The following is a 24,199-nucleotide window of genomic DNA, read 5'->3' on the forward strand; positions in this document are numbered from 1 at the left end:
CATGGCGCCTGACGTCCACCAGAAGCAGGCTTAATGGCCTTCCTAGAGCAAGAAGAAAAGGGGGGGGGGTGGGGGGGGACGTGTCGCCACGGCGACGGGATGATCAGCACCGGAACGCGTTTTAGCGTTATCGGTTCGCCTTTCCCTGGATGGATTGAACCCGTGCAGGACATCTCGAAGTCACATGACCCTACCCGCCCTCCGGCGAGAAGGTTCCATCTGGAGATAGCCGTTGATTCATCTCGGACTGAACGCAGTGATCTGATTGGCTAACAGCAACTGCGGGAAGATAATACCGCTAATCTACGTGCTTATCTGTTTGTTTACAACTTTTCCCTACATTCAGGGCAGTAAGCAATCACTGGCAGGACGACACACACACGTGCACGCACACGTGCGTGCTTATGTCTTACCTCCCAGCCCAGGACGTAGCCTGTTGTCGTACCCGTCCAGCAGCCGGTCCAGGATCCGGGTGAAAATGGTGATGTTGTCTTTGCTGTCGTCAGGCAGCGGCTCTCTGTGCCCGACGACCGCCCTGTGTGTGTTGGGTGGGGGGGGGTCCAGGAAGGGGAGGGGGGTTGCAAGGGGTCAGGGGTCAAGGGGGGGGAGTGGAAACATAACCTGTGTCATTTTTATGTATTCACATCACCTCTGCTAACACCTGCAGCATATGTGAGTGTGAGTGTGTGTGTGTTGTGTTTCCATACCAGTGGGTGCGTGTATGATTGATTACAAAACACGAAGAAAGGGGAAAAGAAAGGGAATTAAAAATGGCGTACTGAAGTCCAAAGGAAGAGCCGGCGGATTCACCGCCCATCCCAAAACAACCCCTCCCCCCCCCCCCCCCGATCCTCCACCTCCCGATGGGGGTGGGGTGGTGGGGTGGGGGGGATAACACTGGAGCCCAGCGTTTAATCTGTTTCTGATGAGATTATTAACACGTAATTCCGGCTAATCCCGCTTGGTTTTATCTCACGCCGGTGGATTCTCAGAAAAACAAAAAGGCCGTCTCGGATCGATCTTTTGGATAATAAACCTAGAAAACCACAGAGTCGGTGGAACACACACACACACACACACACACACACACACACACACACACACATACACACAAACACCAAGGCTGAATCTGTTTGCGATCTCATCCTGTCATATATATCCGTACACAATGTACTGACCCATCTGATCTCTCTTATGTGTCCTTCTTACTACTACCTAGTTCCCATGTTTTTTTCCTGGTTTGCAGATTTACTTCCTGGTTCCCACGGTTACTACTTTGTTCCCAGGGTTACCACCTAGTTCCCATGTTTACTTCTTTGTTCCTAAGGTTACTTACTGGTTTCCACAATTACCTCCTGTTTCCCATGTTTACTTCCTGGTTCCCATGTTTACTTCTTGGTTTCCAAAGTTACTACCTAGCTCCCAGATTTACTTATCAATGCCCACCGTTACTTCCCGGTTCCAATGTTTAGTACCTGGTTCCCATGTTTACTTCCTGGTACTTGTGTAAACTTCCCAGTTCCCATGTTTACTACCTGGTTCTTCTGTTTACTTCCTGGTTCCCATGGTTACTACTTGTCCCGAGGGTTAATACCTAGTTCCCATGGTTATTTCCTGGTTCCAATGGTTAATTCTGGGTTCCCATGGTTACTACCAGGTTCCCATCTTTAATACCTGGTCTTCCGGGTTCCCATGTTTTGTTTTTTTATTTTTTTACTTTTTTTTTACTCCTTTCTTTTAACTTAAATATAATTATAAACAAGTATAAATATACACTACAAATTCTAAAAAAAAAAAATAAATAAACAAACAAAAATGGCTAAATTCAATCGTACATCAAATTAAATTTAGCAGGCATGAGGAAACAGGCAAGACACTTATTTTATATTCCATCAATTGTGTAATTTGAGAAAAAAGTGGCAAGGGGAATACGGTATGTATTCAGCTCAATGGATCTAAGGTGAATATTACTTTTAAAGCTGTATATTTTTTGTTTTTTGGATTTTCCCAATATTATTCCAATATTTTTTATAAAATTCAAAATTGTTTTTAAAGAAGGTCAAATTAGAGGGACATTCCTGCATTTGGTTTTTGAGTATGAAGAACTTGGCCAAACTTAAAACAACATTGAAACATCTCTTTTGTTTCCTAAAAGTAAACCAAATGTTATCTCATCTCTTGAGAAAGAAATCGGTGAAGATGGAAATTTGTCATTAATCCATTTAGGTAGATGTTATTCATAATTTTGAAGTGTGTCTCTTTTTCCTTGGGGGTATGGGTAGAGTGAGATACGATTCCTTATCAAATTTATTCAAAGTAGTATTTTTGTTATGACGTCCGGGGAATAAATTCTCGATAAAACATTGTCTAATAAAAGAGTTGCTGCATTTTCTGTTTAGAATGGAAATTCCCTGGAGTGATAGTGAGGGTAATTGTGGTTGTATAATTTGTTGTGTCGTTATATTTTTGGTAAGGAATACAAATTCATGGGGTAGTGCATTACATAACTTCATGAACTCTAGTATGGGAGGGTTAAAGCTGTGTTTAGTACAGAATTGTTCATATACCATTGTCATTCATCAAGTCAATTATTGACTATATACCTTTCTCAAACTATTTCTTGTAAAATAGAGATCTGTTGTGATGCAGCACATATCTATTATTCCATATTATTGAACAGTGTGGTGAGAAGTTGTGTACATATATCATTTTCCAGTACAGTAATATTTGTTTATTTTCCTCAGATAATTTGATCTGTTCGTCCAAATAAAATTAAAATTGATTTAGTTAAATGATTTTATGAGTTGATTGGGAATAGAATTGGAATACATTGGGTATATACACCTCGATAACGATCCATTTTGGTCAAATATATGTGGCCTAATATTGACAAACCCCTTTGAAGTCATATATTTAATTTAGCTTTACATTCATTAAGTGTACTTTCTATGTTCCTGGACTTAATTTTTGATCCTTAGAAAGTATTTTATTTCTGATTTAATAGGAACACTACAGTTTTCTTTCAATGGTGAGTCATGAGCGCAAAAAGTTCATTTCTTTAAGTTTAAGGTTAATCTTGGAGCCTTGGAAACATTTTTAGTTTTTCCAATGCTTATTGGGATTTGATGTTCATTTTTCAAAAATAAAGTTGTGTCATCTGCCAGCTGGCTAATAATAATTTCTGTAACCAACACCTCTAACTTTTGGATATCGTTACAATTTTTAATATACATGGCTAGCATTTCAGTAGCTAATATAAATAGATAGGGTGAAATCAGGCAAACTTGGGGGATTCCCACATCAATATGGAAGCTTGGAGTGGTGCTGCTCGGTAGGGTGACAAAGCTATTAATATTCTCATAGAGTCCGCGGATCACATTTCTAAATTTTAATCCAAATCCAAAATGTTCTAGCGTTGCTAAAGATAAATGAATGTTCGACAGAATCAAAGGCTTTATAAAAGTCCAAAAAGAATATGAAGCCATTATCCACTATGAGGTCTCTTTATTCAATGAGGTCCATGACAAGCCTTATATTATTGTGTATTGATCTTCCTCTTAGAAAGCCTGATTGTGTCTGTGCTATAATCTTTGAGATTCCTGATTGGAGACGAGAAGGAAGGATGTAGGTAAACAATCATAGTCCGAATTTCTGAGTGTCATGGGTCTTCTGCTGTCAATAAGACAAGGGTCTTTATTAGGTTTTCAGCTGGAAATTATAACCCCATTTCTCAATGTCGTAGGGAGTTTACACCTTTCAAAGATTTCAGCAAACCTGAAAAAGTAGTTCTTTTATATTTTCCCAGAAGTGTCTGTAGACGTCTTCTTTGAGACTGAACCCAGAACTTTGTCAGGAGATAGATGACCCATTGCACAATCCTTTTTTGAGAATTTAGAGGGTTCCCATGGTTACTACATTGGTTACCAAGGTTATTTCCTTGTTCCCATGTTTACTTCCTTGTTCCTATGTTTACTACCTGGTTCCCACATTTACTTCCTGGTTCCCATGTTTACTTCTTGGTTCCCACTGTTACTACCTGGTTCTCACATTTACTGCCTAGTTCCCACGGTTACTACCTAGGTACCATGTTTACTTCCTGGTTCCCATGTTTACTTCCTGGTTCCCACATTTACTTCCTGGTTCCCATGTTTACTTCTTGGTTCCCATGTTTACTTCTTGGTTCCCACTGTAACTACCTGGTTCTCACATTTACTTCCCATCTCCCACGGTTACTACCTAGGTACCATTTTTACTTCCTGGTTCCCATGTTTACTTCCTGGTTCCCATGTTTACCATGTAGTGCCCATGTTTACTTCCTGGTTCCCATGTTTACCATGTAGTTCCCATGTTTACTTCCTGTTTCCCATGTTTACTTTCTGGTTCCCTTGTATTACTAATTCCCGTGTTTACTTCCTGGTTTCAACATTTATTTCCTGGCTCCCACATTTACTTCTTGGTTCCCATATTTACTACCTGGTTCTCACATTTACTGCCTAGTTTCCACGGTTACTACCTAGGTCCCATGTTTACTTCCTGGTTCCCATGTTTACTTCCTGTTTCCCATGTTTACCATGTAGTCCCCATGTTTACTTCCTGTTTCCCACATTTACTTTCTGATTCCCTTGTATTACTAATTCCAGTGTTTACTTCCTGGCTCCCACGTTTACTTCTTGGTTCCAATATTTACTTCCTGGTTCCTGTGTTTACACTCTGGTTCCCATGATGCATTGATTTACCTGACATCCTGCTGCCTTGTCGAGGTGGAGCATGTGTGAAATTTTGCGGACAACATTGTGATTGTTGCGGCGAGATGAGGGAGTAGGTGGAGGAACATCAAGAGAGGTGGAGGTAAAGAATGCCCGTGAGAGGACTAGGATGAAGGTAAGCAGGACCGAATCCATATGTGTGAATGAGTCCAAGTGAGGCTACAGGGAGTGAAGATGAAGATGGTGGAGGAGTTTAGGTGGGTTAACAGTCCAGACCAATGGAGAGGGTGGAGAAGAGGTGAAGGAGTGTGGAAGGACAGGTGGAGAAGGTGGATTCGAGCAGACATCCCCACCATGGCTGAGGAGCCGCTGGTCATCGGAGAGACCACTCTAACAAAGTGGAAAACAAAGCCTGTATGTTTATCACTCACTCAAACACACACACTCACACACACAAGGTAAAACATGCATGGAGCGTCTAGTCTCTTTGATAGTTGAAAGTGAATAGTGAGTGTTTGATCACTGCTTTGTGTGTGTGTGTGTGTCCGATTTGTATTAACCAATGCTGTGTGAAGCCCTGACCCCTCGTTGACGTGGCACGAATGAGCTGTCAATCAACCGTCATTAGGCCAAGGGGGCGGGGCTGATCATTGCCGGGTCAGCTGTCAATCAAAAGGCCGCAGACAGAAGCACGCCGCTGTCAACTCTCATTCGTGCCGATGGTTTGAGCAGGAGAACCTGCAGAGTGGAGGTTGCAGCGCCCCCTAGAGCGCAGGAGGCGGAACTGCAGCGGGAGAATGTGAATAAATCATTCCTCAGGAGGGCAGGGTCGGTAATTTCCATTTGGGTAGATATTATCTTAGTCGAAACACCAACATCTTCACAAGTTCCCCGGTTCCACCTCTGCCTCTCCTCCAGAACCCTGGTGGTTCTACGTTCTCTCTCTGTGAAGGTTCCACTTCCAGGATGATGTATCACCTTCTCGGCTCGCTGCAGATAATCAATGGATGAGCTGGCCAATGGGGTCGGTTGCGGCAGTGGCGTCGAACACACAGACACACATAGACACACACACACACACACACACATACACACACACACATACACACACACACACACACACACACACACACACGAAAACTGTACTAAAGCTGTTATTAACAATATATAAGGGGAAGGGCCTCACACTGTACCCCCACGCAAATACCTCAATATCTATCAGTCCACTCAATTGTTCTTTTAAATATGAAATTTTAAATTTGTTTTGATTTTTTTTTCTATTTTTACATTTACTTTTAGCTTGTAGTAGTTTTTTTTTTCTTGTTTTTTTTTAACATTATCATTTTTTTTTTTCTGAAATCAAATAGCAGCCTGTCTGGTGCTGAAGTTGCAATGACGTGTGTGTGTGTGTGTGTGTATATGTGTGTGTGTGTGTGTGTGTGTGTGTGTGTGTGTGTGTGTGTGTGTTAGCGTGCACACGGGAGTGAGTGTGTGTATATGTGTAACAGCGACTGGAAGTTTGCCATTGCCATTGTCCCAGAGTCCCATGGGGATGGTTGTCATGGGACGCCAGCGAGGCGTTCAGGCGCTCGCCGGGCCTCGTTCAAGGACGCCGCTGGGACGCTAACCGCAGGGCAGAAGGCCGGGTTTAGGACGAGCCGGCCAATTAGGAGCTCCTTCCGTCGCCGTGACTAACCCAGAGGAACATACCCCCCTCCTGTGATGGATGTCTCTTCCCGAAACATAGGCGATCAATTTGAAGCGCTAGCTAACGAGCTAGCGCTTCGAAGGGATGCTTGGAGGATGAAGATGTGAATCGAACTCCATTAAACTAGATTTTTTATTTTTCCACAAAAACCCTAGCGTCACCTGCTCTGGTGTGACAACACGGTGCCGCTGCTCCTCGACACAAAGAGGTGATTAGTACCGCAGCAGCAGCAGCCACACCATGCTGTCGTCTTTTCTCTCTATCTATATCTCTATATATGAAGCTTCCTGTTGTGCAGCGTCTGCAGCAGGGCGGCGGCGCAATTAGCATCTTCCCTGACTTAATAAATGCTAAACTCCAAGCCAGACCAGGATGTACGGGTTAACCTTTCCAACACGGCTAATCTTCCTGTGCACCATCCCGCCTCCTCCTCCTCAGCTGCTTGTACTGTTACTTTCCTCACAGCTATGGCGAAAAGCGTGGGATTTCTTGCCGTATTTAACTTTTTTCTAGACACCAATATTGCTTAATCTGCGACGTCTGATCAGACATCAGTCTGTCGAGGCAGCGAGGGGGGGGAGGGGCGACACACCCGAAAAACACACTTGGCGCGGGGATGCCAACCTCAGTTCCGAGTCAATAGTCGTCGGGTGAAACCGATGGCGGCGGCCGGCAGCTGTCAGCCTCTTCCTGCTTCGGAAGGGGAGGGCGGCGTGAGATGGTCTCCTCCACAAATTGATCACCATTAGGAAGCAGGGAGGTGGAGCTGCTGAGTTAAACAGGCACCATCTGTCTGGGGCGTAGCAACAAGGCGAGGGCGATAAACGCTCCAGCTGGTTTCCGTCCCAGGAAATAGCTCGGCCCGCGACGTTCGTTATCCACTGGGAAATCAAGGCCGTTAGTTTGTTTCCGGACTCGTATGCTTCTTCGCCGACGACGCGCTTCTTCTTCCTTTCTTTCGGGCTGCTGCCTTCAGGGGCCACGGCCAATCAACCTCCTCCGGCTAACACCCCCTCTCTGCATTCTCTCGCAACAACTAACTTCATGTCCTCTTTCACCCCGTCCATAAATCTTGTCTTTGTGAGACTTTATTAGCATATTTGTTTTTTTGCCAGATGCCCTTCTGATGCAACCCTCTGCATGTTTTTTTTAGTGTTTTGTTTCATTCAAACCTTTTTTTAATTGGTAGCTGTGAAGGCTGAGGCGATGGGAAGAACAGGGAAATGTCACCCCGGCGTCGGTCAGATGGTTTCCGAGACTGGGGGGGGAAATGGCGTCTTTTTTTGTCGGATAATGAGAACACGCAGGTTCCAATTCTGCCCGGCGCAGCTGAGAATGTGAGCGGGGTTGTTGTGCTTGGCAGCATGAGGAGCTAACTTCCCTGTATTAATGTTTTATCCTGCGGATTCAAGAGCAAGACAGGGAGCATGGTCCAGTTGGGGGTCACAAAAGTGGTGGATAAGAGCAAGAAGTTTCCCTGTTCTGTGGAACAACAGGGCTCTGTGCTTGGTTCTCTGTATTCTCCCGACATCTGCAGCTTCACCGCCGACACGCTAGCAGGTAGCAAAGAGAGCTTACAAATAGCATATGCAGGTGGCAGGGCGATGCAGCGGTTAGCAAGAAGGTTCCATGGTATGTTCTCCTGATGCCAGCAAGGTTCTCTCCAGGTTGTCCATCTTCCTCACACCACCCCAAAGCATCCAGCAGGTTCATTGAAGACCAACTTGGCTCACCTAAGAGGTGTGCCTGGATGGATGTATCTACATGTTTCTCGGTTGCTGTATGCCGCTGTTTGACAGGTGACCCATCCAGGTTAAGCCCTGCTTCTCGCCATGACAACAGCTGGAGTTGGTTCTAGTCCTCAAACTTTTTATTTATAGACTATTTTTTCCACCTGTATTGTCGAGGTTTTTGTCTCGCTCTTCGCGTCCCACAATGGGGATGATGGCATCGGACGATGACCCTTTTATTTTTAAGCTCCGCCCCCTCAAAGCCCATAACACACCACCATGATTTACACGTCCTTGTCTTGGCGGTGCGATCACACAATCACACGATCACCGGGAACCGAATTCGCACAGATCTGCGCGTTCGCCACCTCCTGGATTACTTTCAAAATCACAGCTACTGCTGATGGAGCTCACCAGAAGCTACGGGGGCGACTGACACCGTGTCGAAACTGGATTAGAACGCGCTGGATTATTTTCAAAAATCCACCACACCTTTACGGTAGGAGCAACATCAGCTGCGGGAACTGGTTTCGGTCGACGACCCCCACCCGGATCCCACCCCACAATTTCAATAATCTATTGATTTAGAAACAGGCTTTCTTCCTGTGTGTAATCCCGGTTTTCAAACTTGACAGAAGTGCTAATCGCCTCAGGCGGGGGACCATTAAAATAAACCCGCCCTTCCCTTCCACGGCGCTCTTAGGCCAACGCCCCGCCGGCGCCCGTCCTCCGACACTGACGAAATCCCAGCCGACAGGTTCTGAAATTATAATTCCAGGATTGTATGGGGTTTTTTTAGGGGGGGGATCAGTGGCTTGGATTAGCCGTCAAAGACAGAAGTTCAGCTCTGGCTGACGGATGCGACAGGTGAAGCTCGGCAATCCGACCTTTTTTGGACTTTCCTGCGCGACAATCCGATTATCCTGTCTGCAGAGGACTGGTATCGCCACCCGTCCCTCAAAACGGATTCACGGAAGCTCCTCCGATCTGTGCCATTCGGGAAATCCTTGGACTCGAGGCGTTAAGTTAGCTAAGCGGCGCAAGCGCTAGTCTGTTTTTGACATCCATCATGGGGTGCCCCGATGGGGTGCAGGGATTGTACTTCATTTGTGAACTTCGAAATAGTAAACCTGACTTTAATAATCCCAAGTTTCTAGTTAAGTTTAGCTAATTGAGCTTTCAATTTGTTTGCCACTTTACTTTCTTAGTTTATCTTATCTTGGAGACTAGCAAGTTTTCTTTCTAGAACTTCTAGTCTTGGAAACTAGAAGGAACGCTGTTTGCAATTTGGACAGCGAAGGTGGTGGAAAAAGCGGACGTTTCAGTTTTCATTATTTAGTTCATTATTTCCCCCCCTCCTGTCAGACACACACACACACACACACACACACACACTTAGCATGCCTCCTTCCATGCTACCTTCTATCCTTCCACTGCCCTGCCTTTTATCACCACCGCCCTTCCTTCATTGCCCTTCCTCCCATCATCCTCGCTATCTCTACCCTTCCTTCGTTGCTCTTATTTTCATTGCCCCTCTGTCCTCTGCCCTTCCTTTCACTACTCTTCCCCTTCAGCGCCTTTTCCTCCACTGGCCTCCTTTTTATTGCCATCGCCCTTCCTTAACTGGCTTCCCTCCCACTGGCTTTCCCTCTATCGTCCTTCCTTTCACCACTCTTCCTTCCACTGCAATCGTCCTTCCTTTTTCTCCCCGTCTACGTTGCCCTTACTTTCACCACCCTTATGTCCACTGCCCCTCCTTCCATCACCTTTCCTTTCACTGCCATTCACCTTCTCCGCCTTTCATTCCACTCGTGTTCTTTTCATTGCGATTGCCCTTCCCTCCATCACCCTTCCTCCCACCGTCCTTCCTTCCACTGCCCTCCCTTCTTTCCACCCCTCCTTCTATGCGCTTCCTTCCAGCGCCCTTTCTTCTGTTGTCCTTCCTTCCACCGCCGTTCCAGCTATCCTTTGCTTCCTTCTACAATACCTCCATCCACTGCCCCTCCTTTGACGTTTAATACTCTTTTTAGTGTAAAACTGCGAGGTTTTGTTCACAGCTGTGTCTCAGAAGGGCTCATAAAGGTTCTTGTGCATCTGATCTGCCTCCAGCGGCCTGTAAAGCCACGGTGCAGCCTGGCGCCGGGGATGCGGGGGTGGGCGAATACAACGGAATGAACCAAAACGATGGGAGAGAGAAAAATAAAAAGACAGAAAATGCAAATGATCCGTGTGTTGAGCTCCATAAGAAATTCCGCCAAATTAAATTCCCAATGTGCTAATCTGGCGGATTGGTAGCGTCCCAGGAGCCCCCGCCCACACCAGAACCCCCACCCCCGATATCCAGCAGACATCGATTCCAGGAGCGTTTCCAGGGCAGAGTGGGCTGGGGGCGGTGGCCAATGAGGCGCTCTGACGAATCACCGCGGTAGAAAGAATATCGACTGGAACTCCAGTAATTAGACCTCATGTCTGCAAAACTTTCAGCTGCTCATCTCCTCTTTACTTTGAAGCTGTTGGTTCTGTATCTGAGGATCATTGGGTTTGGTTTGGCATGATGGGGCAGCAGAGAAGTTCTGAGTTCATTGTTTCACTGGGTTCTCCGGATGTGGAGTGTTCTCCAAGTTCTCCACTTACCTTCTGTTTTTTACCATGGAACGTATCTCACCCGACATGGGTTGTCTTTGGGTTTTCCCGATGTTCTCCTGCCAGGTATCTCTCCATGTTTTTCCCGCTGTTCAAAACCAGTCCCGAGGTTCTGAGGTGACCCATCCTGGTTAAACCCCGCCTCTTTCCCCAGTGACAACAGTCCCTGCCCCCCACCTCCCCGAACTATCGACCGGCCCCTCCAGAGCCCAGATGTTCTCCTGAAGAAACAGCGCGGCTGCAATTATTTGGAAAACGAGACAATTACAGTTATTTTCTTCCCGACGAACCGCGACCATTGATTCCATCTGGAGTCAGTCGGAGATCCACCTGTCTCCGTCTCTGCCTTTTAATGAGGTCATTGTTTCTCCATTTTTTAAAGCTGTGGCCACCCCCAACCCCCCCGACCCCAAACCATCGCCTCAAATACTCACACCTCATTTTTTTACAGGTTAGAAATAAAAAATAATTGGACCATCAGTGGTCCAATTAGGAGCCGGCGCCGTTCGAAAGGAGGTCCGAGGCAGGGTTGTAACAAGATGAGGAGGCCATCGTTAAGCAGGAACCATTGGGGGGAACGCAAGACCAACTCTGCGGGTTCGGACAAATGAACCCCTTGGAACATTCTGTATTAGAAATAAAAGAAGGCTCTGGAGGAGAACTGTGATGACCCCCGTTTTCCTGTCAGACCCCTCAAAAGTGGAGTTTTGGCGATTGGAAACCTTCACCCGTCCAGAAGGACACGCACAGGATGGAGCAGAAGAACAGGTTGCATTGTGATGTGGAGGTCAAGGCATCGAGGACAGAGGACACAAAGATGTGGATGGGGAACATTGGTATGCATGGCCACCAGTGACACGGATCCTCTGAAAGGGAACGGTATGAGGCATCCAGAATAGAGAAAACAGAGATGCTCGCTGGAGGTGGGGCACATCGGTATGCTCGGGTATCAGTAGGACTCTTCCTTTGATGGAGAACAGTTTTGAGGCATTGAAGGAAGAGAAGACAAAGATGGCAGCTGGGTGGCGGGACACATCAGGAAGCTGTCGCCAGCAGTGCAGTTCCTCTGAAGAACACCAGTACCCGGCATTAAGGAAGGAGAAGACAAAGATGGCAGCATATTGGTCTGCAAGGCCACCAGTGGAACTCTTCCTCTGATGGAAAATGGCACGCGCCATTGAGGAAAGCTAAACAAAGATGCTGGCCGGAGGCGGGGAAAATCGATGTGCACAGCTGCCCTTGCAGATGATCCTCACCCAAAGAACCTCCAAGTGGAGGGATGAAGACCTCCCAAGGCGGTACATTCTCCGGTTCACAATGCAGATATCCAAACCAAAATAATTGGAGAAATTAGGAGAATACAAGTCATTATTTTTCCCAGGATACGATGGGAGAACCCTAGCAAGCATAGCTAAGGGCACCTTCAAAATAAAAGTCACATAAAAAACCTGAAGACAAGAGGCCATATTTGTCCCTTGTCAATATACAACGGGTGTTGGATCCTGATCTTCCATGATTCATCATCAGGTCTCATTTACATCAGGTCAACCGCTTGACCTTCTCGTCCTGTCACTCAGGGAAGGGGGCGACCTCCCCGCCCCCTGCCTTCAGCGCCCCCATTGCCGTTCAATCAGCAAAGTGGCTTAGCTGCAAAGTTCACCCCCCCCAACCACACACACATACACAATGCGCGACCTGTTGTGACACATTAACCTTGACGGCACCGTTGAAACACGGTGTTATCTTTTGACCGGGCCACGTATAAAAGCGTTCGCCCTGTGAATAATTCATGGAGAGGGGGGGATCTGCCATCTTTGGAGGTGCAGCGCTCCCGTCCTTAGAGGTATTGATTATGTGCTACCTGGGCGAGCTGCCCGGCAACAGATTACAAACAGAGCAGACAATAGAAGCGGGGTGGTGGTGGTGGTGGTGGGGGGGCTTGTTTGTTAAGGCCTTGGGCGGAGGCCGGGTCATTTATTAATTAACGGGAATAAACTGAAGCAGCTGCATGTCCCTAATCTTATGTGCTATGACGGCTCAAATAGGCAGTGTTCCCTCCACGTGTAGGGAATCAGGAGGGAACCGAGATGGGCACATGAAGGTACGAGGATATGAAGCAGAACGGGGGAAGTCAGAGGGAACCTGGATGGGAAAAGAATGGAAACCAAGATAGGGGATAGGAGGGAATCTAGATGAGAACCAGGATGGGAACCAAGAAGGAAACTGGATGGGAACCAAGAAGGATACCAGGATGTGAACCAGGAAGGAACCAGAATGGGGGAAGTTGGAGGGAACCAGGATGGGGACTAGGAGGGAACTTAGATGGGAACAGAAGGAAAACTAAGATGGGAACCAGGATGGAAAAAAGAAGGGAACTGGGGTGGGGACTGGGAGGGACTCAAGATTGGAACCAGGATGGGAACAAAAGGGAAACTGGATGGGAACAGAAGGGTACCAGGATATGAACCAGGAGGAATCCGGAACGGATGAAGTTGCCAGGAACCAGGATGGGGACGAGGAGGGAACTTAAATTGGAACCAGTATGGGAACCGGAGTGAGGAACAGGAGGGAACAGCGCAGACGAAAGCTGCACAACAACAGATTTGTCCGTCACACCTTAATCCACCGGGGAACATCTCCTCCCTCCACGGCGGCAAGGCTGATTCGGAGGGTGATGGGGTCTCAGCAGGTGCTGATGCGGAGGGATGGTGCATGTGTGTGTGTGTGTGTGTGTGTGTGTATAACTGCATACCCGTCCAATCAAACGCTCCCATAATGTCTCACGACCTAATGACCACCCGCTCCTCCTGATTGTTGGCACCCTCGGGGACGCTAATCGTTTCCAGCATTTGAATCATCAAAACAATCAGTGTGTGTGTGGGGGGTTAGCAGGGTTAGCGGGCTCACTTTTTAATTATGAACACATTAATTATGCAGTCATTAGGATCTCCAGCCGGCTTCATCAAAGTGAAAATTTTGCGGGGGGGTGTCTTAGAAATGCTAGTAATACGCTGAAGATCAATAATGCTAAAGGGCTAAATTGTAGCCATGTTTCCTTTAAGCCCCGCCTCCTTACATCCACTGTGTTCTAAAAATACCTGCATTAGTATGCCGTTCCCGCAGATACCCACCCCCAACCCCCCACACGCCACCCCCCAGGGGGTTTTTGGTGGATCGTTCCATGTCGGGAGGCAAGGTCGGATTCAATGGAGATTAATCCCCTCGCCCCACAGCGCTGCGAGAGGTCGGCGCCGCAGCTCTCCGCCTACATGTCGGATCACGGGGGGCGGGGGGGTTATACTCGTGAAAACGACGTTTATGAACTACTGTGGGAATTTCGGGTGCTGGATCTTCTCTCATTGTTTGCGGCAGGGTTTGGCATCTGAAATAAAATTGGCGGTTTCAGAGGGGGAGGGATTGGACAAGCTGGGCTCAATGCTAACTTAAGTCGGGATTAAGCCGCGGCTTCCCTGTGCACTTCTTGTGCGTGGCAGCAGCAGGCGGCGGTTAGCATTAGCAGAACTGACCTTTGCTGGAAACTAGCAGATCGGCATTAGAGCCTCTTGCTCAACCCGATGCTAACCGTCAATTAAAGAAGTCGGAGGCCCAAAGGGCAACCCCTGAGGTTCTCCAGAAGAGCACAGAACCCTGTGCTCTTTGTTTACTTGAAACTTTGCTACTTTCAAATGAGATGAGCCAAAAGGAGAACCACCGCTGCACACCGCCGCCAAGGTGAAACACAGGTTCAAGGTCCGCCATTTTTTGGCCCGTGACCGCACGCCCAACACCGGCAATCACCGGGCTTGTCATCCGCTAAGCCGGAATGACAAAGCATACCGTGCTAATCCCCGTCACGCTGCCGCGCCGCCCTTCCTCCCACCCAGGTCTGCAGATCCTTTCCCTTTGCTGCGCTAAAGCCATTTTCACTCTCACAACAATCCTGCCTTAGCAATGGTGGCGGCGGCCAAATCATGAGGCGGGTGATTAAACCCACTCCCGCGAGTGCCGCCAATGGGCGGTGGCGTGCAAAACCGACCTGCCAGTCAACGAGACGTAGAGCCCAGATCACTGACGGCGATTAGATCGGGCATTCACTTTGCCCCGAATTAAGCCGTAAAGAAGGAAAATGGATGGTTCTCACGCGCACTCAGCGGGTTCCTCCCCTACCTGGCTCGGGGAAGGAGGCCGGGGAGCAGGAGGAGGAGCCACAGGCCCGAGTCCAGGGGGCGGGGCTTGGTGAAAACGGCGACAGTGGCGGCCATGTCCTCTTGCGCTAAGGAGGAGTCCTGCAGAAGCGAAAAAGAAGATGGTCGGGGGTGTTACGGTCGTGACAGTTATCAAACAGGGATGAAGCGCCACGGGCTTGAAGGAGATTCGTGATGGAGGAAAAAAAATAGAGCTGCAGAACATCATCCCCTTCACAAAGGTGGTTTTAACCTTGAGAGACAGATGGAGGCAATCTGAGCCGGCAGGAGGCGGGGGCAAGGAAAGCAACCGCATGCGACACGCCATCCTTCAGCTTGGGGGAAGCTAAAGCTCGCTTCCTGACGCCGCTAGCGGTTTCTGCGGTTCATCTTTGCGCCGACTCTCCCGATGCACGAAGTGTTCCTTCTCCGTCGGATGCTGCCGTTGAGTTTTTGTCTTCCTCCTCTCACTGTCCTTCGCCCGCTACTCACAGAGTCGCGGCTAACAAAAAAAGCTAATTATTGCTGCTACTGAATGAAAGGCTGTGTGATGACATGTTACCTTGTGTTAGCTTAATGAACATAGGCCATGTTTTGCGCACCACATTATAAAGCGCAATATCAATGAAAGCCGTATGTTTTCATACATAAAGTGCGTGATAGACTATACGGTATATAAAGCCAAACAAAACTTTGTTGAACTTTATCCATCTCATTCATCTCGCTTAGTTCCCTCGGAAACTGTTTGGTTTTCTTCACTTTAGTTCACTTTGCTTCCTCTACTTCTGTACCAGTGATTGATTTATGTGAATTATTTTCCGGCTGCTCTATTCCCATGATCGACTGCGTGACCGATAGCGTTGAGGTTTTAATTCCTCTTTGTAAGTGTGTCTCTTAACAGGTGCCATTTTTGGGGGTCCTCATACACACAAATGTGTATGACGACTGTAATAATTATGTAATATTATGTTTCAGCACAGTGCATACCGGTATTACAAAAAGTGACGGAGGTAGGCGCACTATGTACTGTTCTCTGATTGGTTTAGGTCAGCGATAGCAGACACCTGAAGTTAGTGTGGGGTTGGGACAACGTTGTATTCCATCACTACATAATTAGTTATCTAACGTTGTCTGGTGTTGCAACCCAGAGTCAACCAAGGACCAGCTTTAATACAACGTCCCTGTATCAGGTGGGAACAGTCTGACAATCAATCAAGTGGAGCGGCTTTGTTGCTTACCAAAGTCACACTTAAACATTTTGACAGATTTTTGAGTGCACTGTACTACATAAAATTGGTTGGAAGTCAGTCAGCTAAACAAGAATTTATAAATGAGGTGCACCAGATTATAAGGCGCGTGGCTGATTTCTGAGATCATTTAAGGACTTTAAGTGTGCCTTATAGTGCGGTATAAATAGGATATATATATATATATATATATATATATATATATATATATAAAATTTATTTATTTATTGAAATTAAATTAAATAAAATGATAATATATATATATATATGCATTTTTTGTCAATCTGGGTGCTGGCTTTAGTTGCAAAGGCCGACCCAGCAGAACCACAGTGTCGGCAGCCGCCTTTGCAACTCCAGGGCACAAACACACACACAAGCACACACACTTCAGAGGCACCCCCATTGTTCCCTTTGTGACCCCCCCCCCCCCCCCCAAGGGTCTGTCATTACGAAGGACTAAAACAATGATGGCATGGAAGGAGACGAGGAGGAAAAGAAGAAGGGTTGGAGCGGCGATGGAGGTTCTGCGGAGAGGGGGCGGAGCCTAACAAAAGTGACAAAGCTGTAGCATTTCCTTGCTGTTGTGTTCGATCAGACTGTTTGTTAAAAAAAATTACATGCTCCTGTTTTCCCCTGAGTGAGGCTTCACATTTCCTTATGCCCTTATATCTCATAATGTCACCTTGGTCGCCGCGCCAACAATTTTTTTATGATGTGTGAATGAGAGGGTGAATGGCGGACACGGGCGCCGTTACTCAATGTCGTTAGTCGGCCATGTTTACCGTGGGGTCGCGGGGCCCAGACTTGATAAATACTTTTATTATAGCACCCAACTTGGCAGGACACACACACACACACACACACACACACACACACACACACACACACACACACACACACACACACACACACACACACACACACAATAGCTGACTTGATCGGCTTCCAAGCAGCTCAATGCTAGGACGGGCGCGTCGCTCATTAGCATATTGGAATTAATAAGAGGTATGCCAGATGGAGTGTGTGTTTGTGTGTGTGTGTGTGTGTGTGTGTGTGCATGTGTGTGTGCGCTTGCGTGCACGTTCACTCGTTCGGATGTTCGTTTACTCATCTTCACCTGACAGTGGGGGGGAATCAGGCTAGCTAAACAAGGACGGGGAACAAGAACGAATGACGAGGAGTGGCGGTCCTTAAATGTCCCGCAGCTTCGACCCCCATTTACTTTGCTTTTGGGGGTCAAATGGCGGGGATGTTCATAATAAATAAGTGAAAAATGAATAAATATAGATACATTAATACAAATAAACAGTTAGCGTAGCAACCATTTGCTGTCGGCTCCCGTCAGATTATTGTTTACATACTATTTACTCCCAAACGTCACTTCAGCTTCTATTAAGTGTGACCCCCCCACCATGCGCGCGCGCGCGCGCGCACACACACACACACACACACCCACACACACGCCCTCTGTTGTGCATTAATGCTCCCGTTATCACGCTCAGACGTTCCGGTGCAGACTTCGCCTCCGAGGCTCGGTCTTTCTATTAGCTTCCAGAGAAGAAGAGCTAGCACTCTAATTTCGTGTGTGTGTGTGTGTGTATGTGTGTGTGTCAGGGTAGACCCGGCACACCTGGCGGGGAACCACTCGGGTTCGAGGGGAGCAGAACCCCTCCTGACACGTGGCATCTGTGCATGCTTTTTTTTGCCTTGTTAGCGCCGCCAGCAGGTGGCCGCTAACAAGGCCCAGCGACTCCCGAGTGGCCAGGCGCGTGTGTGTGTGTGTGTGTTTGCGTTTGTGTGTGTGTGTGTTGTAAAGTCACCCTAACATGGGGGGATAAATACCAGGAACATTCCCTCTGGGATTTTCTTAACCCCCACCGATAACTGCCATTCGCTCCGGCAAAATCCCACAAGAGCCTCTGCGTCCAGCTCCGTTGCCGTGGTTACCTACAAATGGCCTTGCGTCATGGATGCAGGTGTTTGGAATGAGCTGAACCCGATCCAGCTCCGATGCTTGGGTGGTTTCGGGGGCGATTCCTGTCGCCGTGGTTACAAGGAATGTCCGACATGAACCTTTTGATGTGAATGTTGTCATGGAGATGTGGACGGTGTAAGTTGCAGTGAAAGTAGCAGTTTGGCATCAGGTCGTTATTTATCGGCTAGTGGGAACCCCAACTACTAGGGAACCTCCTCAACCTCAGTGGAATATCTCAGGCATCCAGGGCATCTCTTGGGGCTCTGGGGAACCTCCTTGGCCTCTCGGGAACATGTAGGCCCCCTTGGGGACCTCCTTAGCCTCATGGGAACTTCTTGGTCCTCCAGGGAACATCCTCAGCCTCTAGGGAACGTCTAGTGCTGCTAAAGAAAATCAACGACTACTAGGGGACATCAAGGGCTGCTAAGGGACACCTAGGGAACCTCTTCAGCTGCCAGGGAATATCTAGGGCTTGTAGGGAACATCTAGGGTAGTTAGGGAACCTCTTCAGCTTTGAGGGGCTCGTTGAGCCCCTGGGGACCTTCTTAGCCTCTAGGGAAGATCTAGGGTCTCCAGGGAACATCTCCAACCTCTAGGGGTAGGTCTAGTGCTGCTAAAAAAGCATCTAGGGCTGCTAGGGGACATCTAAGGAACCTCCTCAGCCGCTTGGGAACATCTAGGGCTTGTAGGGGACATCTAGGGCAGTTAGGACACCTCTTCAGCTTCAAGGGGAACATGTAGGCCCCCTCAGGGTTCCTCCTCAGCCTCCTGGAAACTTCTTGGGCCTCCAGGGAATGTCCTCAGGCTCTGGGGAACATCTAGTGCTGCTAAGAATAATCTAGGGCAGTTAGGGAACCTCTACAGCCTCAAGACCCCCTGGGGGACATCCTCAGTCTCTAGGGAACCTCATCGGCCTCCAGGGAATGGCCTCTGCCTCCGAAGAACATCTAGGGACCCTATGGAACCTCTTCAGCCTCTAGATCTACTGAACATCTCAGGATGCTGGAGAACTTCTCAGGCCTTTAGGGATCATCAAGGAGCTCTTGTGGACCTCATCCGCCTCCAGGGAACCTCTACGAAAAAAATACCCAGCTTCTAGGGAACATCTAGGGTTACTGGGAAACTTTGCAAGCCTTTAGAAGACCTCTTCAGCCTCGAGGGGACATCTAGGGGTGCAAGGGAGTTTCTCAGGCCTCCAGGGAACATGCTAGAGGAGATTTAGGTGACCTACATGGCTAATAGGGAACATCTAGAGCTTCTGTGGAACATCTATGGCCATTAGGGAACCTTTAGAGACTCTTGAGGGTCTGCAGGTAACCTCGACAGTCTCTAGAGACCTCCAGGGCCCCCAAGGACAAACAGCTAATCTCATTAGCCAGTTTGCAATTGTTCGTCATGTTCATCCACTTTTGACACGTTTCAAGTTTAAAATTTAAAAGAACATCAAAGAAAAACTTGTTTTTCAGCCTCTAAGAAACGGTGGATGCAAAGAAATACCTTTGGTTCTGGCTCCAGGTGGCTGAGAGAGGAGGGTCATTCATTTATTCATTCATTCATTCGTTCATTCGTTCATTCATTCGTTCATTCATTCATCATCTTAAGTTGTCACTGGGGTTTAACCTGGACGAGTCACCTGTCAATCACAGGCTCACCCGTCAATCATACGGAGACGTCCAAGTGTTCACCCTCTCACTCACAGTGGACACATTTAGGAGACGTCTGTGGACCTTCTAAGAACCCAGAGAACTAGGGACTCCTTCACACGGTTTCATTCATTCATCATGAAAAAATGTCTTCTAGTAAGTCGTTGTCGTGAAAGCAGCGGTGTGTGTCTGTGTGTCAACAACACACACACACTTCAAGCCGTCCTCCAGGATTCATCCGTCACTCGGACGCGAGTCAAAGTACTCCTGAGCGAGACGCTGAGTCACCTCTCCGTCAAATGTGTCCCAGCGCCGAGAACGTCTGCGGATAAATCAACACCTGGCAGAGCCTCCTCCTCCTCCTACTTTTCCTCCTCCTTCTTCCCTTTTTTCACCTCATCTTCATCCTCCTCTTCCTCTTCCTTCTTCCCTTTTTCCACCTCCTCTTCCTCCTCCTCCTTTTAAACGCTCAATAAAACATTGTGCTAACAAGTCGTTTCTGCAGTGGCAGAACCACCGTTAAAAACCTTTCACGTCGTCTGGCTCTGCTAACGAGCTGCACTCAGGTGAAAAACCACGACACACACACGTGCGCACACACACACACACACACACACACTCACACACTCACACACACACAGCTCCGCCGACAAGCTAACTTTATTTGAAGGGGGTTTATGAAGTGGCTGATGGGGTCCGGGATTACTTCTACGCTGACGGCAAACAGTTGCCCGTACTAATTCGGATTATCTGGTTTAATCCTAATCCCGGGGTGTCGCGTTGGTGATCCGCCGTCATTTTAATCCAGCCTGATGTCGTTATGAGAGCCCGGTCTCACACTGTGTGCATAATCTGGACGGGCGTAACAATAATGATGTGATCTCAAGATACAGCTGTAATCTTGGTCTCATGCGACACTGATAATCTGGTCGTGTACGAAAATTATAATCCCGGTCAACATGATGTTATTGTAATCCGGCGTAATGCTGTTATAAGAGACTGGTTTCGTTCTGTGTGAATAGTCTGCTGCCATGCAACAGTATATATGTAATCTCAGTCACAGTTACAGTATTGGTCTGATGTGATGCTAATAATCTGGTCATATGCTAGAATTATAGTCTGCTCTCATTCTGCAATTAATAATCCAATTATACTCTGCAGCGGTCTGCTATCATGAAACAGTAATAATGTCATCTCAAATCATAGTTATCATCTTGGGGTCATGTGATGCTGATAATCTGGTTGTGTGCAAAAATATCATTGGTTATTTTATATGCTGGAATAATAACCTGGGTTAAAGCATTGCTAGCCATGCTAGTTTAAAAATCTTGCTAATAATTTGGTTTCATGTTGATCTCATCCTCTGGCTACATTTATAATCTTGTTCCATGTCATGCTAGTAATCTGGATTCATGCTACTCCAATGCTAATGCTATATAAATCTGGTTTCATACTATGCGAGTAACCCAGTTTAACGCTAGACTGACTATTATGCTATATTATTAATCTGGCTAACAATCTGATTTCATACTATTCTCCTGCTCTACATTAATTACCTGGTTCTATATTATGCTAGTAACCGGCTACTCTGATACTCATCCTATGTTAATCTGGTTTAATTATGTGACTGATCTGGCTTCATGCGTGATGAATAGTCATGTCAAATTAATAAACTGGCGAATGATCAAGTTCCATACCATTGTCATACTCAGTATTCATTGGTAATCTGGGTCTATATAATGCTAGTAAACTAGCTACATGCTATATTGATATTGATACTCATGCTATATGAATGAAGTTTTATATTATGCTAGTAACTTGGCTTCGCACTATATTAATAATCTGGCTAATAATCTAGTTTAATGCTATTCTCATACTCAGGCTTCATTCAATCTGGTTTCAAATTATACTAGTAACCTGGCCACTTGCTTTATTGATATTGATATTGATACTCATGCTATATGAATGAAATTTTATATTATGCTAGTAACCCAGCTTTATGCTACACTGATCATCATGCTATATTAATAATATGGCTCATAATCGTGTTTAATGCTATTTTCATACTCAGGCTATGTTAGCAACCTGACTACATGTTACTCTGATACTCATGCTACATTCATCTGGTTTTGTGTATGCTAGCAGTATAATCTCCTGTGGCTCCTCCAGCCCGGTTCTTTTCCACACTCGACATCTGGCTAGTAGAGGCGGTGAGCTTGCAATCTAGAACATTCCCTCCAGAACCCCAGGGTTGTTTTCTCTGAGGCGCCACGGACGCGGAACCGCTAGTGAACGGTGGCTCGGGACCAATGTTCTGTTCTGGAGTACTCGTCGATCCAGGACCCGGTTCCATCTTCACGTCAAGGAGAAAGGACTTTAAAAAATGTAAAAGCATGAATATTTGAAGGTATTTCAGAGAACAGGAAGCACCAGAACATTCTTCAAAACTCACCGGCAGGTTGAACTGCCATGCAAGGTACTAACAAGGATGCAGGAGGCAAACTGCGGGGGGGGGGGGGGGGGGGAGGAGTGACGTGTCAGTGATTGGATTTTCGTTTCTTTTTCAATCTCCAATCAGGCCATATTGAAATAACATGGGTCGGTCTGTTAGCATAGTTAGCATTTAGCTCTAGCTGTAATAGTTATTCATTATTTTCTTTTTCTCATAGTTCGGAGTTAACATGTAAAATAGCATTCTATGACAATTTAAAGTCGCATTATTGGCTATAATATGCGAGGTATTAGCCAAAAAATAACCTAAAATTAGCATAGAGTTCCTGAAAAAAAATCATAATAATAATTTTCATAATTTCTCTCAAATAAATTTGCTATAAGCAATGTACTATATTTCTGAAATACGATTAGCATGTTGAAACAGGATGGAGGGGTTGCATTGTTTTATTCTAATATGTACATTTTAAAAATTATCCCGAAGTAAGAATACCTTTATTTTGCTCCTTGTTTTAGTTGCCATATTAAATTTGGTTAATTGATATCTGTGGGGATAGTGGGCGGGGCTTGTTGGGGTGGCGGCCGAGGCTATTCAGCGCTGCCACCTGTCAGTCAAATATGCCGATTAGCCAACCTGACTGCTAACACGTCATCAGCGGCCAATGAGAAAGAGGAAGCAGTACACAGGAAGTAGCATCAAATCATCGGATTGGCATTAATACCTAAACAAAGATGGCGAACAGCAGATGGGACAGACGGATGTGCTAATAGCTAGCGTTGTCAGCAGGCTTGAGCAAGAGAGTCGGTCTGTTTCACCGCGGCGACGGTTGCCGGGTAGCCGCTGGCCGGCTGGCGCTGATCAATCGGTAGGTGAGGCCAAGAGTCCAATGGCCATTCATTGGAAGCGGGAGCCAGCGGTTTTTAATGTGGTGTGAGATTGGAATGCAATATTCACATACGCTCACACACACACACACACACACACATGCAGACCAACACACACACTGGACACACATGCAGTGTAAGCACTCAAGATGGATAATTCAGACCATAAATCAAACCCCGCCTGAGTTTCACCTTGAGGCTCTGTGGGTCGGCCCACGTCTGGAGGTCAGGCGTGGGCCGCCGTCAGATTTCCTTACTTTCATTTAATTTGTATTTATTTATTTATTGATCTATCTCTCGGCGTGCGGGTGGGGATGGGGGGGGGTTGATGTGGGTGGATCTTGCGTGAACCTTTGAATGGATGAGGGGAAGGAAGATAAGAAGCTGCTGATTTGATGTTGCTCCTTGGAAAAGGGCTTTTGGTGCCTCGAGGATTCTCTTTTACGCTGGACTGTATTCGCACATTTACACATTCGTACATTTAAGCATTCACCCTTTCACACAATCACACGTTCACTAATTCACACACTCACATTCAAAATTCACCTCTTCACTCATTCACCCTGTCACAAATTCATACCATCACACACTCATACGTTCAGACTCACACATTCACAAATTCACCCGTTCACTACTTCACACATATTCACCCGTTCACACACTTTGGGACTGACGAGACTGAGTGCATCTTTGACTCTGTATGATGTGAATGAGCGGGTCAATGGTTGCATGTCTATGTATAAGGCGTATGAATGAGTGAATGGTTGTTTTTCTCTTCATGACATGTGAATGAGTGAGTGAATGGCGGTCTGTTTAAATGACGTGCGAATGAGAGGGTGAATGATTGCATGTTTATATATGGCGTATGAATGAGGGAATGGTTGTAGGTCTCTTCATGACATGTGAATGAGAGGGTGAATATCGGCACGTTTGAATGACACGTGAATGAGAGGATGAATGGATGTACGTCTATATCTATAGCATCCAGCCGCTCTGCATATTTTACCCATTTGGAATATAAGAATCA

General features: G+C 46.8%; 1 protein-coding gene across 2 annotated transcripts in view; it reads right to left on the reverse strand.

Moving 5' to 3' along the window:
- Positions 1 to 24,199, reverse strand: part of gabra3 (gamma-aminobutyric acid type A receptor subunit alpha3) — a 54,521-nt gene that overhangs the window by 24,170 nt on the left and 6,152 nt on the right. For both annotated transcript variants that reach the window (XM_086160222.1, XM_086160223.1), the window contains exons 2-3: positions 14,955 to 15,073; positions 414 to 535 (exon numbers count right to left, since the gene is read on the reverse strand). In XM_086160222.1, coding sequence (XP_086016348.1) covers positions 414 to 535; positions 14,955 to 15,049 — 217 coding nt within the window. In that variant the 5' untranslated portion in view covers positions 15,050 to 15,073. The remainder of the gene's footprint in view (positions 1 to 413; positions 536 to 14,954; positions 15,074 to 24,199) is intronic.

This window comes from Fistularia commersonii, chromosome 15 (assembly GCF_037954325.1).
Source record: "Fistularia commersonii isolate RoL2024-O1a breed Wild chromosome 15, RoL_Fcom_v1.0, whole genome shotgun sequence".
NCBI lineage: Eukaryota > Metazoa > Chordata > Actinopteri > Syngnathiformes > Fistulariidae > Fistularia > Fistularia commersonii.